This window comes from Triticum urartu, chromosome 4 (assembly GCF_003073215.2).
Source record: "Triticum urartu cultivar G1812 chromosome 4, Tu2.1, whole genome shotgun sequence".
Lineage (NCBI taxonomy): Eukaryota > Viridiplantae > Streptophyta > Magnoliopsida > Poales > Poaceae > Triticum > Triticum urartu.
Genome location: NC_053025.1, coordinates 619,313,972 through 619,329,809, shown reverse-complemented (window position 1 = coordinate 619,329,809; position 15,838 = coordinate 619,313,972). Strand labels below are relative to the sequence as shown.

The window sequence follows — 15,838 nt, the reverse complement described above, 5'->3', positions numbered from 1 at the left end:
CTTTCCTGTCTCATCCACAGAGACATCTAGGTGATACACAGAGTAACCCAACACTTCAATCTTTATTTCTTTATTCCAAAACAGACCTATACCTCCACTTCTACCCTGGCTATCGACTGCATAAGCACAATCAAAGCCTAAAGTTCCTGATAAAGCTTCTACCCTACCTCTATCTATTTGAGTTTCAATGATACATAGGAGGGTAGGGGTAAACTTCTTCGCAAGATTGCGAATTTCATGAACCGTCGCGACCTTACCCGCTCCATGACAATTCCACACCAAAGCACTCATTGTCCCTGGCGGCGCCCCTCGAGGGAGCCCGCCAAAGGTTTTTTGGGATAGTGGCACCATCTTTTCCTTCTGAAATCTTGTCGCGTTTTGGGTCTCTCTTCGGGGGAGGGCTCAAGGGAGTAGCACCGTGCGGTATGATTGCCATCTGAGCTAGCCGCCTCTCCATCCATGCCTCTGACGATCTCCTTTGGTGCACTCTCTGTCATGCTCGCCCTCTTTCTGTTGCTTTCCTCCATAACCGCATCCCTCTGTGGTTCCTCAGCGCCACCATCCTCATCCGTATACTCGTCACCATAATGCTCATTGTCCCTCTCATAGGTCTTTGCTCGACCGCCCAACCGGCCGCCACGGCGACCTCCCCTGCATCCTCTTCCTTCTCCGGGACCTTTCCCAGATCGCATGTATCAAGTAGCGCACAGGTCTTTGAAGACCAATGCAGAAGGAGGGTGTATACCATTGTCGTGCTCCTTGTATAGGTGCCCCAACATGCCACACACGGCGCACCAGTCCGGCGGCCTCTCAAACTTAACTCTGTAGATTTGACGTTTGCCATCTCTAATCATCGACATGGCATTCTTCAGAGGTTTATCAACCTTGATGCGAACCCACACACGGTAGAAATTCCCCATAAAGTCCTGAGACGGCTGTTCGATGTGCAGAACCTCACCCACTTTTGATGCGAGAGGGCCAACGAGATGTGCATATAGGTCCAGCAGATCATGTATCTGAACCCAGATATCGATATAGTCAAGCTTGATCAGCGGCGGTTTCGTCACTCCATCTCCTCTAAAATTCCAAGGTCCGTCGTGCATGACCCTCTCCCAATCCCCCAAACATGAGAATTGCACCGTGTACAGATTATCCTCTAGAGGCCGGAACTTTGATTCCTGTTCGATGTCCCGAGCAGCTCTCATATTGCGATAGAACCAAGTTCTGCTGTAGGTTTTCTTGGTGTTCACCCTAACTAGGGCAACCCACCTCGCCGCCTCCTGTGGCGCCTCCTTCTCATCAAACACAACGTCGTCCAGATCCTCCTCACGCAGCCCCAACTCCTTCATCATTACTTCAACATCACTAACCGCAGACGAACAAGAGGCCCCGGTCGAATCCATGGAGAACACTAACCCGATATAGAAGATCGGGCCTTTGGTGGAAACCCTAACACCCCGTCGAAGCCAGGAACACAGACCAGGAGCGGGCAGCGATCCCAATGATCGCCCCTTGATCGCTCCACGGACGTACTCTGGTTTGATCGGCGGGAGGGAAGTAAAGATCTCAACGGCGGCGGAGATCACCACCGAGAGGACCCAAACCCTAACTGGAGGGAAAAATAACAAATTTAGTTGCTAATCGGAAGTGGTAGGATAGTTGCTCTCGTCACATGGTGTGTCAAAACCGGTCTGCCAAACAAGGCCGAGCAAGCAATTTCGTCTACAAATCCCAATTGCCAAGGCCTAAGGGCCCAGGCCCACCTTGTGGTGAGCATAAAACCACCGAAAAGACGGCATGCACTCTGTTCTAGGGTTTCCATCGCCGCCGCTACCGCCACCATCCTGAGATGCCGACCGAGCTGAAGCGCGCTGCGAAGGATGGTGATGATTCCATTTCCACCTGTCTTCGCCGGAAAATCGTAGTTCCAGAAAAGCCGGTATATCTGGTGGTGGAGCACAAGGCGGAGCCAGTGTACTCCATCCTCAGTGTTGGCACAATGGCGCCTAAGATCTCGCTGCACCTCAGCCAACGCGGCATGTCGCTCACTGCCATGGAGTCACCGTAGGGGTCCTGGATCGTTGGCGTGGGCGGGGACGAGCAGATTCACACCACCATCTTCGATGTGACGGCCTCCAAGGAGTGGCAGGGCCCGTGGCTCCATACCAATAAGATGGAGCCCATCCTGATTGCACACCGCGGCCAGCTCTACGTGCTCTCGAGCTGCCCCTCCATGAAGAGGGGGGTGATGGGGCTCGACTACCTTCCCTAGTTCGAGCAGATTAAGACTTCGAGGACGGCCGCCCTAACCAAGCCGAGGTTTGCCTAGAACTCGAGCTGCCGCCCATCTTTTCGTGCCGCATCACCCCGCCTGAGTACATGAACCCGCCGGCTATACGCGTTGCCTCCTACGCCATGGTTGGCTCCCATATTTTGCTCTCCATGCAACTGGACAATGTGACCAGCCCCGACAAGGTTGCCAGGAAATACATGGGAACCTACGGGTACGACGTGGAGAAGAAGGTGTGGGAGATGGTGCATGAGATGAATCTTCCTTACCTTGGCCAGGCGGTGCCCCTCGGCGACCAACTCTTTCTTGCCCGCTCCAAAGAGAGGGACGGCGCTTATGCAGTGTACTACATGCATGTCGGTCAGTCGACATCTGGGACCAGCGAGCTGTCCATTATTGAGGTTCCGCTGGTGGTGCCAAAGGCCCGACCTATTCTGGGGGAACTTCTCATCCCTTTGTGAAGGGGCCGGTTCTCTTCTGTTCACTTTCGATCTACCGATGCTGAACCGGAGTCCAAGTTCGGCAAACCAAGTGATGTACACGGCACCTACTCTATTGTGAAAGAAAATTTCGATGATGCTATAATAATGAAGCAGCAGCGGCAAGTTTAAAAAGTAGTTGATCGGTCATGTCCATTGGCTCATCCTTTCCCTATGGTTGCTGCTTTCGCAATGTAAGTGCTACAGATCTTTCAGTTTTCTGCTTGTTCATCTAATTTCAGCTCTAGTTACACATACCTCCCGCTTTTATCTAACGATAACCCGCATGTATCCTCATCCCGTCACTGTTGGATATTCATAATAAGATAAACTAACTGACCCATTATAGTAACACACTGCTTATTTTGCATAATCATATATGTGTTCTTACTCTCTTTAATTTGGTTATTAAAGATGCCTACAACTGTGTTCGGAGTACTAGTGGAGTTCATTATTGTGCCTTGAATGTGCTAGTAATCGTTTAGCTTGCCTTGTGAGGTAGGCTTTTCAGAAACTAGACCTGTTTTCTGTAGGCAGCTTGTGTATGCAGTTTTTGTTTCTTTTGTCAGCCTGGGTAAATCTGAAATAGTATTGAAAAATCCTTGCGTATGTTGCCAGTTTCTTTATGTTGCTAATTGCTTGATTTTGTTTGTTAAGACTATATTTTCAAAAAGAAACATATGTCATTATGTGTATGGTGTTAATAGTATACTATGATGCATGCCACATTTTTTCATGGTGCATCTCAGATCACAATACTTAATCACAGAACTACCAATCCCTTTGTGTTCACTAATGTTGGGAGCTTGGGGTTAGAGTTTTTCTACAATTATGCAATTGAAAACTCCTTTCAAATACGAATTCGATTGTATACTTTTGTAACATACAAAATGTATATTATTTGGTGAAACAAGTGGTCAAAGTAAACCTTGAAATATGTTTTAGGCCTTATATATTGTTAGAGTTATATTTATGGTGGCCTTTGGCCTTTTGCATTCTGGCCCGTGGCCTCCGCTGTACCTGTGCAACTTGTGCTTGATCCTCCCGTCGCATGGTATTAGAGCTTAGGTTAATATTTTTAGCATGTGCAACTTGTGCTTGATCCTCCCGTCGCGCCGCCGTGTCTCCTTGCCTGCTGTCGCAGCTCCCTCATCTCGGTTGCTGTCATTCCTTCAATCCTAGATCGCTGTTGTCTCCTCTCAAGATCCGCCCATACTCTCCACAGCCCAGCCTCGCCCCGTCCGACTCCTTTCGCCATCTGGTTCGCCTCACCCAGGATGCCTACGCTTTTAGCCCATCCGACGCTTCTCCTTGGGCGCAAAGGCATCCGCCGGTGCCATCGCGGATCCCTGTTTCTCTTCGTCGCCCGCCGCCGTCTGCCTTCAGCCCCACTGCCTTCGTCGTTGATCCATGTCTTCTGACTCTAGCCATTGCTGATCTTCTCACTAGCCGCCCCTGATCAGCTCCGCCATTTTGCTGAGACATGATCTTGTTCCTGTGCGCTGCATAACCACAAGGCCGTGGGTTCGTGCCCTGTCGCCTCGTTTCATCTGGCCTTCCGTGAAACAGACCGCCTTGGGCCTTGGCTGATTTGAGTTGGCCCCCCTCAGTTCCCCCCCCCCCAAAATGCACAATGTCATTATCTTTGAGCATTGGTTCAGTTCTTGGCTGTCCGGTGATTTCTGATGGTGGTTGTCCTACTAACATTGTCTCACACACACACCTTCCGTCTTTGCTCGGTCCTCCTCCTCGGACCTTGTTGCCTGTTTTGCCGATTTTCTCAGACGGTGGTGGCCGCTTCGTATCGACTCCTCTTGCGGCTTCCGCACGCGGTTTTGACCGCACTTCGTTGACTCCCTTTGCAGCTTTTACATGTCATGGTGGCTGCTATCCGTCAACTGTCGCAGCTTTGGCACACGTTGGTGGTCGCTCTACGTTGACTCTTCACTAAGAAACCACCTTCTACTCATTTAGGTACATCCCCATGGATTCTTGATACTGGAGCATCTTCTCATATGACTTATGATTCTTCCACTTTAACCTACGTTCGACCTGTCGAGTCTCCTGTTTGTGTTCTTACGGCTGATGGCACTCCCCTCCCCGTAGCTAGTCGAGGCACTCTTAGCACTTCTTCATTTCATGTTCCCTCTGTCGCTCATGTTCCCCGACTTACCATGCAGCTCATATCTGGTGGTCAGATTGTTGACTCAAGTTGTAGGGTCATTCTAGACTTTGATTCATGTTTTGTTCAGGATCGTCGCACGGGGGCTTTGCTTGGTGCTGGCGGTCGATGTTCTGATGGTCTCTGGGAGCTAGGTTGGGTTCGTATTCCCTCTACTGCCACCGTCGCCAGTCTTGCAGCCCCTGTTGCTGCATCTACCAGCTCTTTTCAGCAATGGCATCATCGTCTTGGCCATTTATGTGGTTCTTGTCTCATCTTTGGTTCATCCCGGTGTGCCGGGGTCTGTTTTCGGTAACTCATCGTTGGATTGTTTGGGTTGTAGGCTTGGTAAGCAAATTCAGCTACCATATCCTCACAGTAAGTCAGTGTTCGAGTGTCCTTTTGATCTCGTTCACTCTGATGTTTGGTGTCCGTCTCCCTTTGCTTCCAAAGGGGTCATCGCTTCTATATTATCTGTATAGATGATTTTTCTCGATACACTTGGATCTATTTCATGTATTCTTCTCATAGTGAGGCCTTATCGATATACAAAAAAATTTCTGCCATGGTTCATATCCAATTTTCCACTCCTATTCGTGTTTTTCGTGCAGATTCAGCTGGTGAGTATATCTCGCATGCATTGCGAGGATTCCTTGCTGACTAGGGTACATTACTCAGTTCTCTTGCCCTGGTGCTCATGCTTAGAATGGTGTGGCTGAGCCTGAGCGTAAGCATCGTCAACGACGCGTGCGATGATGATCACGGCCTCTCTTCGGCCTCACTTCTGGGCTGACGCTGTTACCACTTCCACCTACCTCATCAACATCCAGTCATCTGTTGCTCTATAGGGTGGTATTCTCTCGAGCGTCTTTTAGGTCGTTCTCCTGATTATTTGACGCTTCGACGCTTCGTTTGTTTGGTTGCGTCTGCAATGTTTTGCTTGCCCCTCGTGAACACACCAAACTGACCGCTCAGTCTGTTGAGTGTGTCTTTCTTGGATACAGTGATGAGCATAAGGGCTATCGGTGTTGGGATCCTGTCGGTTGCCAAATGCGTATTTCTCGGGATGTGACCTTTGATGAATCTCGTCCTTTCTACCCACGTCCATCCTCGGCCTTTTTCACAGAGGACATATCTTTTCTTATGTTCCTGGATACACCTTCGTTTGTGCCCTGACTTCCTACTCGTCCCGCTGTAGATCCGGCGCCGTCCTCTCCTACAGTTTTTTCTCCTCCCTCATCGCACGACTCTCACCTTCATCACCGATATCTTCCCCTTCTCCACCTTCATCACCGATACATTCCGTGTCTCCACCTCCAGTGATTCCACCTCTTCCCTCCTTTCCTTTCCATTATACTCGCCGTTCATGTGTTATGGATGAGACTATTGAGGTGCCCTCTACTTTTGGTGTGTCATCTTACTTTTGGTGTGTCATCTTCCTCCTCTCATCCAACTTATGGTCTTCGTTCACGGCCTTCCCCACCCCCTGACCGATATTCTCCTTCTCGCTATGGTCTTTCGACCGTTCTTGAGCCAACTTCTTATCGACATGCTATTGTTCATCCTGAATGGCAGTGTGCGATGCCAGCGGAGATTGCCGCCCTTTGAGCGCACCGACACGTGGGATCTAGTTTCTCCCCCCCCCCCCCCCCCCCCCCCCCCCCCCCGTGTTCATCCCATCACTTGAAAGTGGGTTTATAAGATTAAGACTAGTCATTCACTTTCTGCTACTGTGTCTTTCTTGGTGGTTCTCTCATTTGCCTGGAAGACGAAGAAACAAATTGCAATTTCCTGTTTGAGTGCATAGGTTGAGTTGAGAGCTATGGCTCTTCTCACCGCAGAGATGACTTGGTTACACTGGTTACTTGAGGATTTTGGTGTTACTTTTACTACACCTACTACACCCTTGTCATATATTATAGGTGCTATCAGTATTGCACGGGACCCTGTGAAGCATGAGCTTACCAAGCATATTGGTGTTGATGCTTTCTTTGTGCGCGCTGGTGTGCAGGACCATGTTATTGCTCTTCAGTATGTGCCTTCCGAGTTATAGCTAGCGGATTTCTTCACGAAGGCATAGACTAGAGCACAACATGGATTTTACCTCTCCAAACTCAGTGTTGTGGATCCACCATGAGTTCGACAGGGGGTTGCATTCTGGCTTGTGGTCTACCTTGTACATTTATATATGATGGCTTTTGCGATGGCTTTTGCCTCCTGATAATACTAAGTTGCATATTTCCTTACATATATATGGATAGAGGCACAACTCTGACACATTAGCCTCTTCCTCTAGTGGCGGAGCCAGGAATAAAGCAAACCCCGGGCCTAATTTTTTTTTCTCGGCAACATGGAAAAACTTTGGCCTTAAAACTAACTCATACAATTTCGAAAAAAACCTGATGTGAAAGCATTACAGAATAAAGTTTATTTTATCAATAAATCTATAATTTAAACTTGATGCTCAATGATCCAAGAAAATAGATAAAAACGGGACAGAAGTACAAATAGTAATATGGGAATACAAAAAAGATACCAAGTCAATTGAATAGTTCGTCAATGCATCCCATAACTTGATCGATGGTAGAATGACCAACACCTTCAAGGCATTTTAAAATATATAATTTCGTAAAAAACATAAACATCAATTGAAACAATTATCATTGAAACAAATCGAAATACTTACCACTTTGACGTGATAAAAGCCCTTCGCGAGACCTATATGATTGAAAATGATATAGAATATCATCATCATCAATACTTGGAATTCAACTTCAAGACACCCTTGTTGCGGGCACCAGTGAAAAAATATCTCTTCATCTTCCATTTCTACAACATAAATGGAATTGCAAATACACCAATTTGAGTTCGACAATACGTCAGTTTGAGTTCAACAACACACAGTACAATACTGAGATTCCGATCGGCTTTCCTTCTCCCTCCATGACTAAGTACACATTTTTTCAATTAAACTTAGTTCAATGCAGTTCATACACAGAGGTTACTATGTTAAATTGTAAAACACGGTACAAGTAGAAACTACAAAGAATCAAAGAAATTTATCAAGGTTAGGCAGGGCAAGAGAAGAAAGGGACGGCGCGCCGCAACGAACGGCGCACACAGGGGTAGCGTTGGGCTGCCGGGGAGGGACCAGGGTAGCAGGGGCCTTCCTGGAGAAGTGGACGGCTGTGGCCGGTGTATGCCGGATAGCGACGACGCCACGGCGGCCGACGGACCGAGCAGGGAGGCAGGTAGGCGGCGGCTCGATCGCTGGAGACGGGCGAGTTAGGTCGTGCACTCGTGTAGCCGGTTTGCGGTCGTGGGCTAATGGCTGGTACGTGTGTGTAGTCCGTGTGTGCGCTGCTACCTGGATCGCTCACTTCGGGCCTCCTTTCACTCGCTGTACCCCAGGCCCAAAACAAATTCTATATACATCAAGCTGGGTAAAATTCCCATGCCCCGGGCCTGGGCCCTGGGTGCCCGGTGCCCAGCTCCGCCCCTGTCTTCCTCCTACCTGTATAAGAATATACCTGTTACAGGATCCTTTTCTTATTCTGACCCATGCCTCCTACCACTGTCGCCTGTGTTGGCGCCTTGTTTGTCATAGCTGCAAGAGCCTGCTGTTTTATTGCATGCCTTCTGCTGTATCTTTTACCCCAGTGCATGTCCTCAACATTACCCTCCCTGTGAAATAGCTCGTCCTCTAGCTGGAATTCTTGAAAATTGCTCCCTAAACTCGGATTACATCCTCACAAGTGGGTTCATTTTTTGGGAGCACTTGCCAAGTCACGAGAATTTGCCACTTGTCGTGGCAAAGCGTGTAGCTTCAAAGATGCTGGTGTTGTAACTACTAGGCCATGGTTGATGGGAGCACCGAAGTTGTCACTGGTTGCTCACCATCATAACGCTTGAGGCCCACATGGAAGACTATGGATTTGTGTCCCTTCCAGAAGCGGAAGCCTATAAGCAATATATCTGATCCCTTCAGTGATCTGAAGGGGCCATAGAATCGGGGTGTTAGCTTGAGTGGGTGTGCATTGCCAAGGTAGCTGTCGTTGGTGTTGTAAATGCAGCCATTCCCACTTGCCTACCTTGAACTCAAATGTTGTGATGATGTTCATCGTACCAATCCTTCATATGTTGTTGTGATGATGTTCATCATACCAATCCTTCATATGCAGGGGCGATGCATAGGACCTTGTCGGCATTGATGCACCTACAGCCTGATGCGGCAATACCGGCAATCACTTCAACAATATAGGTAACTGCTGCGTGGTAACCTAGAAGAGTTGTCGGGATAGCAGAGGCACTAGACATCTTACTAAGGGGTGGGGAATTTGGCAACGGGACATTGACGCATGATTGCTTCTCCGGGGTATTTACACGCTCATCAATGGGCAAGATTTCATTATGGATGTCCGTGAAACCCTCCTACGGTTGCTTGGTTATATAGCTTCTTGCAGTTCTGACTTCGCTTCCTGGTTCTGATACCAGATGTTGTAGCCTGGATTGACTTTGGAGAGATTGTAGGGGTAGTTCATCGGAGGTTGTATCCTCTGGCGATTGGTAGGTGTCGTGATTGGCGCAAGTCTTGGCAGCAAAGTTGAGGATTCAGGGAATTAGAAGTCAGGAAAGCGCTGAGATAGAGAGCTTTCTTATTTCCTGCCTCTGATTACATAGGGACATCTATATACAACAGTTTTGCTAAAAAAAAGCGCGCGCGCACACATACACACACACACATATATATACATATATATATATATATACAGCCGGTCTATTCTGATAACACTTCCGCACTGCACGCTCAACGCAAGTGCACGTCTTTGTTTGAACCAAGTGTGCTGCAGTACTGAGGCGAGTGAACTTCCTGTTGCAAAAAACTGCACGCAGTGTTTTTTCGGTACTGTTTTCGCTCTAGTTTTATACTGTTTGTCGGAACGAGGCGTGTAATATATCATTGAAAAGTTATGGATTAGGCGCAACTTCTCCATGTTGAACACTTTTCGAGATTCCTCACGGTTTAAGAGCAGTTTTGAAAATGGTGCGGCGGATGACGAGTGGCAGCGAGCGTTTTTTTACATTTTTATCTAAACCGTTCGTCGGAATGAAGCAAATGATACACCATTGGATACATATCATTGAGACGCATATTTTTCATATCTATTTCTTTCTCTAATTTGTTATGGTTTAAGAGCAGTTTCAAATTTACTAAATCGCGGAATTCTGTTTTTCAATTTTTTTCAAATTTTCGGTACTGTTTTCACTCTAGTTTTTTAACCATTTGTCGGAACGAGGCGTGTAATATGTCGTTGGAAAGCTATGGACGAGGCGCAACTTTCATATGTTGAAATGTTTTTGAGATTCCTTATGGTTTTAAGTTAATTCTGAAAATCGTGTGGAGGACGACAAGTGGCAGCGGCCGTTTTTCGCGAATTTTTTACAAAACGGTTGTCGAAATGATTCGAATGATATGCCTTTGGAAAGATATCGAGAAGACGTAACTTTTTCATGTAGAACACTCTCTCTAATTCCTTACGGTTTAAGAGCAGTTTTAAATTTACCGAAATGCGGACAATTTGTTTTTCGCGACACCCAAATCGACGTAGGTACTTCATCCGACTGAAAACCGCACTGCATCGGACGAACAACCGCACTTGATTGAATAAACAAGTGCACTACATGATTTCTTTTTTGTGGGACGTAATTTTTCCTAAATGAGGTGGAGTGCACTTCATGTCGAGTGTTGGTGAACCATAATACTATGAAAAGTGAACCTCGAGACTACCGTAAACGAGCCGTACTGCATCAGACAGAAAACCGCACTTATTTAGACTAAAAAACGCACTTCATTGGACAGACAAGTGCACTGCATGATTTCTTTTTTGTGGGACGTAATTTTCTTTTTTTGTGGGACGTAAATTTTCGCAAACGAGGTGGAGTGCACTTCATGTCGAGCGTTGGTAAACCGTAATACTATGAAAAGTGAACCTCGAGACTACCGTAAACGGTCCATACTGTATCAGATGGAAAACCGTACTTATTTAGACTAAAAGCCGCACTTCATTGGACAGGCAAGTGCACTGCATGACTTTTTTTGTGGGACATAAATTTTCCCAAACGAGGTGGAGTACACTGCTTCAGACTAAAACCGCATTTCATCGGACAGACAAGTGCACTGCATGATCTCTTTTTTGTGGGACGTAAATTTTTCCAAACAAGGTGGAGTGCACTTCATGTCGAGTGTTGGTGAACCGCAATACTACGAAAAGTGAACCTCGAGACTACCGTAATGATCGAGAAAAATGAACCGCAACACAATGCTGGATGAACTGCTTTTAAACAAAATCATATACATGTGCCTGAAAAACAACACAAATAACACTGAAAAAATGCCTCCTTTTCTCGTGTCCTCTTCAAAGTGTGTGCAATGCACTTTTTTCTCATTTTTTCTGTCCAAATCTTCTCCTGCAATAAACAGCAATAGCACAACCAAACTGCATCATGTATTTTCTTCAGAGTGTGTGCAGTGCACTTTTTTATTTTGTGTTCCTAGTTTTCTCCTCCAATAAAAAGTACAACGAACCACAAGGGCAGCAAATAGTGAACCACACTGCACTTTGATTCTCCCCCAATAAAAGTAAAAAAGGTTTTCTGCAACGAACACACAAAAAAACTCCAGCGTGCCATGGATAGCACCTCGTCCCCCCATCCGGTGGCACCCACGCACTGCAGATTCCTGAACTAACTACAGGATGCTAGCTTACCGCACAAAGCGCACAAGAAAACCGCACAGAAACTATGAACCACCTCGCCGATTTTTTTGTTGGGGAATGAAGAAGATCAGCTGCCTGACCTCTCCCCGCGCTTCTTGTTTTGGTCGTGTTACTGCCGCGATGAATCACCCGCATGAATTCAGAGCACCCGAGGGGATTCAGGTACTGCTGAACCGCATGGCACGCCCAGCACGGTGGCACATCGCAGCGAGCCATGGCCTGTGCAGGGGAGGGAAGGCAGTGCAGGGAGGGGAGGGCCATGGTGGTCGTGAACAAACCATAGGAGGGCGTGATGTGCACTGCTCGCTGGATCCGGCTGCACTGTCGTTGACCCAATTGGGCTCGAGCAAGAAGGGGAGGAAGGCAGAAGGTCGCCGCCGTTGGATCGGTTGCACTCGTGCGCCGCGATAGCCAAGAGAGGACGAGAACCTGCAGGATATGCGAGCACCATCCATGACCACCACTCTCCATGGTGGCGCGGTGATGTGGAGGTGGGTGTTGCTCATCGGGGGTGGACCGAACCGCACCGCCAGTGGGAAGGCAGGGAGCGCCCCTTCCGCACTGCATGCCTCATGGAGCTGGACTGCAGCTTCGCCGGCCGTTTCTTCGTCGTCAGGGAGTCGACGGTGGCCGGCGCACGGGGCGTGGGAGCCTGACGAGGAAGATGGTGAGGGTGCGCGGAGGGGGGGGCTTCAAAGAAGAAGGTGGGCTCTGGGTGGCCGGCGGGGGCCTGGGGACCACGGTGCGGCGGAGATCGGGCGCTCCAGGGCGGCGGCTCGCACCATGAGGTCACGGCGGAGGTGGAGTGCGGGATGGTGGGGTGATGCGTTCGGGAATGGGAGGCGTTGTGGGCGGGCATGAGAGGAGGCGCACGCGGTGGCCGATGGGCTTGGGTGCGGTGGGTGGAGCACCGGCCGGGGTTAGAGGAGGCGCGGTGGCCGGGGGCAGAGGAGTCATGGAGGCGCTGTCGGCGGCGGTGGAAGAAGGTAGGTGGTGGAGCCTCTAGGGGAGGTAGGAAGAGGAGTCCCCGAGCCGCAAGTCAAGGTACGGGCGGCCAGCGGCGCGGCGCTTCGGGCTACCGGTGGCGCAAGGCGGGGCGACGGAGGGGGAGTTGCTTGGGGAGAGTGAGAGGAGGTTGCGGGATGCGGTGGGATCTGACGAATGGATAAGTGGGAGGTGGGTGAGTGTGAGTTTTTCTGTAGTTGGATGTGCGGTCCAGTTCGGAATGGAGTGTTATCAGAATAAGCTTGGTGTTATATAATAAGACTCTTAAGGGGTGTTATCATAATAGACCCACCCTATATATATATAATAGTACTAGATTGCTAGCAATCTGAACTCAACTACAACTCCAATTCTGATACTACTAGCCTTTCCCTCATGTATCTATACACTGTACATGCTGCAGCTTCGTACACAATTGACTCTGCCCCACTCGTCCTACTCTGACTCTGCCGCCCATGTTGGCGCCATATTCTTCGACAACCTGCTATCTTGCCGCATGCCTTTTGCTGTATCTTTACCCTGGTGCTCCTTCAAAACAAATTGTTTGAGTGTAAGCTATGGGTCTAATATTAAGAGTAATACTTGTGTCTTTGGACTACTGACCTTGGCAGCACGGTTACTATTTCTTATCTCTTGAACACGCTGTACTTGGATTATGATGGTTTCCTTTTTTCTCATGGCACAGGGAAGCAGAATGAGGCTTCAACTCTCACAAAGACGAGGCAACATGTGTAGCGTTGCAATTATCTGCTACAGTTGATGCAAAATTGACTGATCGTGTAACTGCAACCAACATGTGGTAGCTTGGCGTCAAGTTTATACTTTTTTCTCAGTTAGCTCCAGATCATGCTGTCTGGATCCATGCTATCAATAATTATGGTTTATATTTAGACAGTGTTTGGCTGTTGTCTATTGTGTGGTTTGGTTTAGTTGCAGGCTTGCAGCCCTGGCATCTGTTCAGTCTCTATGATATTCATGCACTTTTTTCTCATTTTTTCTGTCCAAAGCTTCTCCTACAATAAACAGTAATAGCACAACCAAACTGCATCATGTATTTTCTTCAGAGTGTGTGCAGTGCACTTTTTTTATTTTGTGTTCCTAGTTTTCTCCTCCAATAAAAAGTACAACAAACCACAAGGGCAGCAAATAGTGAACCACACTGCACTTTGATTCTCCCCCAATAAAAGTAAAAAAAAGTTTTCTGCGACGAACACACAAAAAAACTCCAGTGTGCCATGGATAGCACCTCGTCCCCCCATCCGGTGGCACCCACGCACTGCAGATTCCTGAACTAACTACAGGATGCTGGGTTACCGCACAGAGCGCGCAAGCAAACCGCACGGAAACTATGAAGCACCTCGTCGATTTTTTTGTTGGGGATTGAGGAAGATCAGCTGCCTGACCTCTCCCAGCGCTTCTTGTTCTGGTCGTGTTACCACCGCGATGAATCAGCTGCAGGAATTTAGAGCACCCGAGGGGATCAGGTACTGCTGAACCGCATGGCACGCCCAGGACGGGGGCACATCGCAGGGAGCCATGGCCTGTGCAGGGGAGGGGAGGGCCATGGTGGTCGTGAACAAACCACAGGAGGGTGTGATGTGCACTGCTCGCTGGATCCGGCTGCACTGCCGTTGACCCAATTGGGCTCGAGCAAGAGGAGGAGGAAGGCAGAAGGTCGCCGCCGTTGGCCTGGTTGCACTCGTGCGCCGCGACAGCCAAGAGAGGACGAGAACCTGCAGGATATGCGAGCACCATCCGTGATCACCACTCTCCATGGCGGCGCGGTGATGTGGAGGTGGGTGTTGCTCATCAGGGGTGGACCGAACCGCACCGCCAGTGGGAAGGCAGGGAGCACCCCTTCCGCGCTGCATGCCTTGTGGAGCCGGATGCAGCTTCGCCCGCCGTTTCTTCGTCGTCAGGGAGTCGACGGTGGCCGGCGCACGGGGCGTGGGAGCCCGACGAGGAAGATGGTGAGGGTGCGCTGAGGGGGGGGCTTCAAAGAAGAAGGTGGGCTCTGGGTGGCCGGCGGGGGCCTGGGGACCACGGTGCGGCGGAGATCGGGCACTCCAGGGCGGCGGCTCGCACCATGAGGTCACGGCGGAGGTGGAGTGCGGGATGGTGGGGTGATGCGTTCGGGAATGGGAGGCGTTGTGGGCGGGCATGAGAGGAGGCGCACGCGGTGGCCGATGGGCTTGGGTGCGGTGGGTGGAGCGCCGGCCGGGGTTAGAGGAGGCGCGGTGGCCGGGGGCCAGAGGAGTCATGGAGGCGCTGTCGGCGGCGGTGGAAGAAGGTAGGTGGTGGAGCCGCTAGGGGAGGTAGGAAGAGGAGTCCCCGAGCCGCAAGTCGTGGTACGGGCGGCCAGCGGCGCGGCGCTTCGGGCTACCGGTGGCGCAAGGCGGGGCGACAGAGGGGGAGTTGCTTGGGGAGAGAGAGAGGAGGTCGCGGGATGTGGTGGGATCTGACGAATGGATAAGTGGGATGGGTGGGTGAGTTTTTCTGTAGTGAATGTGCGGTCCAGTTCACGGAACGAAGTGTTATCAGAATAATCTTGGTGTTATTAGAATAAGACTCTTAAGGGGTGTTATCATAATAGATCCACCCTATATATATATAATAGTACTAGATTGCTAGCAATCTGAACTCTACTACAACTCCAATTCTGATACTACTAGCCTTTCCCTCATGTATCTATACAATTGTACATGCTGCAGCTTCGTACAGCAATTGACTCTGCCCCGCTCGTCCTACTCTGACTCTGCCGCCCATGTTGGCGCCATATTCTCCGACAACCTGCTATCTTGCCGCATGCCTTTTGCTGTATCTTTTTCCCTGGTGCTCCTTCAAAACAAATTGTTTGAGTGTAAGCTATGGGTGTAATATTAAAAGTAATACTTGTGTCTTTGGACTACTGACCTTGGCAGCACGGTTACTATTTCTTATCTCTTGAACACGCTGTACTTGGATTATGATGGTTTTCTTTTTTCTCATGGCACAGGGAAGCAGAATGAGGCTTCACTCTCACAAAGACGAGGACAAGGTGTGTAGCGTTGCAATTATCTGCTACAGTTGATGCAAAATTGACTGTCGTGTAACTGCAACCAACATGTGGTAGCTTGGCGTCAAGTTT

At 49.2% G+C, this 15,838-nt stretch overlaps 1 protein-coding gene across 1 annotated transcript; it reads right to left on the bottom strand.

Moving 5' to 3' along the window:
- Nucleotides 1-11,386: 11,386 nt before the first annotated feature.
- Nucleotides 11,387-15,191, bottom strand: LOC125554459. Its single transcript, XM_048718015.1, has 2 exons — nt 14,253-15,191; nt 11,387-11,925 (listed from the first exon to the last, which is right to left on the bottom strand). The coding sequence occupies exons 1-2, from the start codon at nt 14,970-14,972 to the stop codon at nt 11,689-11,691; spliced, it is 957 nt and encodes a 318-aa protein (XP_048573972.1). The 5' UTR covers nt 14,973-15,191; the 3' UTR covers nt 11,387-11,688.
- Nucleotides 15,192-15,838: the final 647 nt, after the last annotated feature.

What these genes read in the sequence shown, in the direction of transcription:
- LOC125554459 (XM_048718015.1), bottom strand. Translation starts at nt 14,972, where the DNA reads ATGACTCCTCTGGCCCCCGGCCACCGCGCCTCCTCTAACCCCGGCCGG. An exon ending in CCCTCCCCTCCCCTGCACAG is followed by an intron (nt 11,926 to 14,252) that starts GCCATGGCTCCC and finishes TCCCCTGCACAG; the next exon opens with GCCATGGCTCGCTGCGATGT.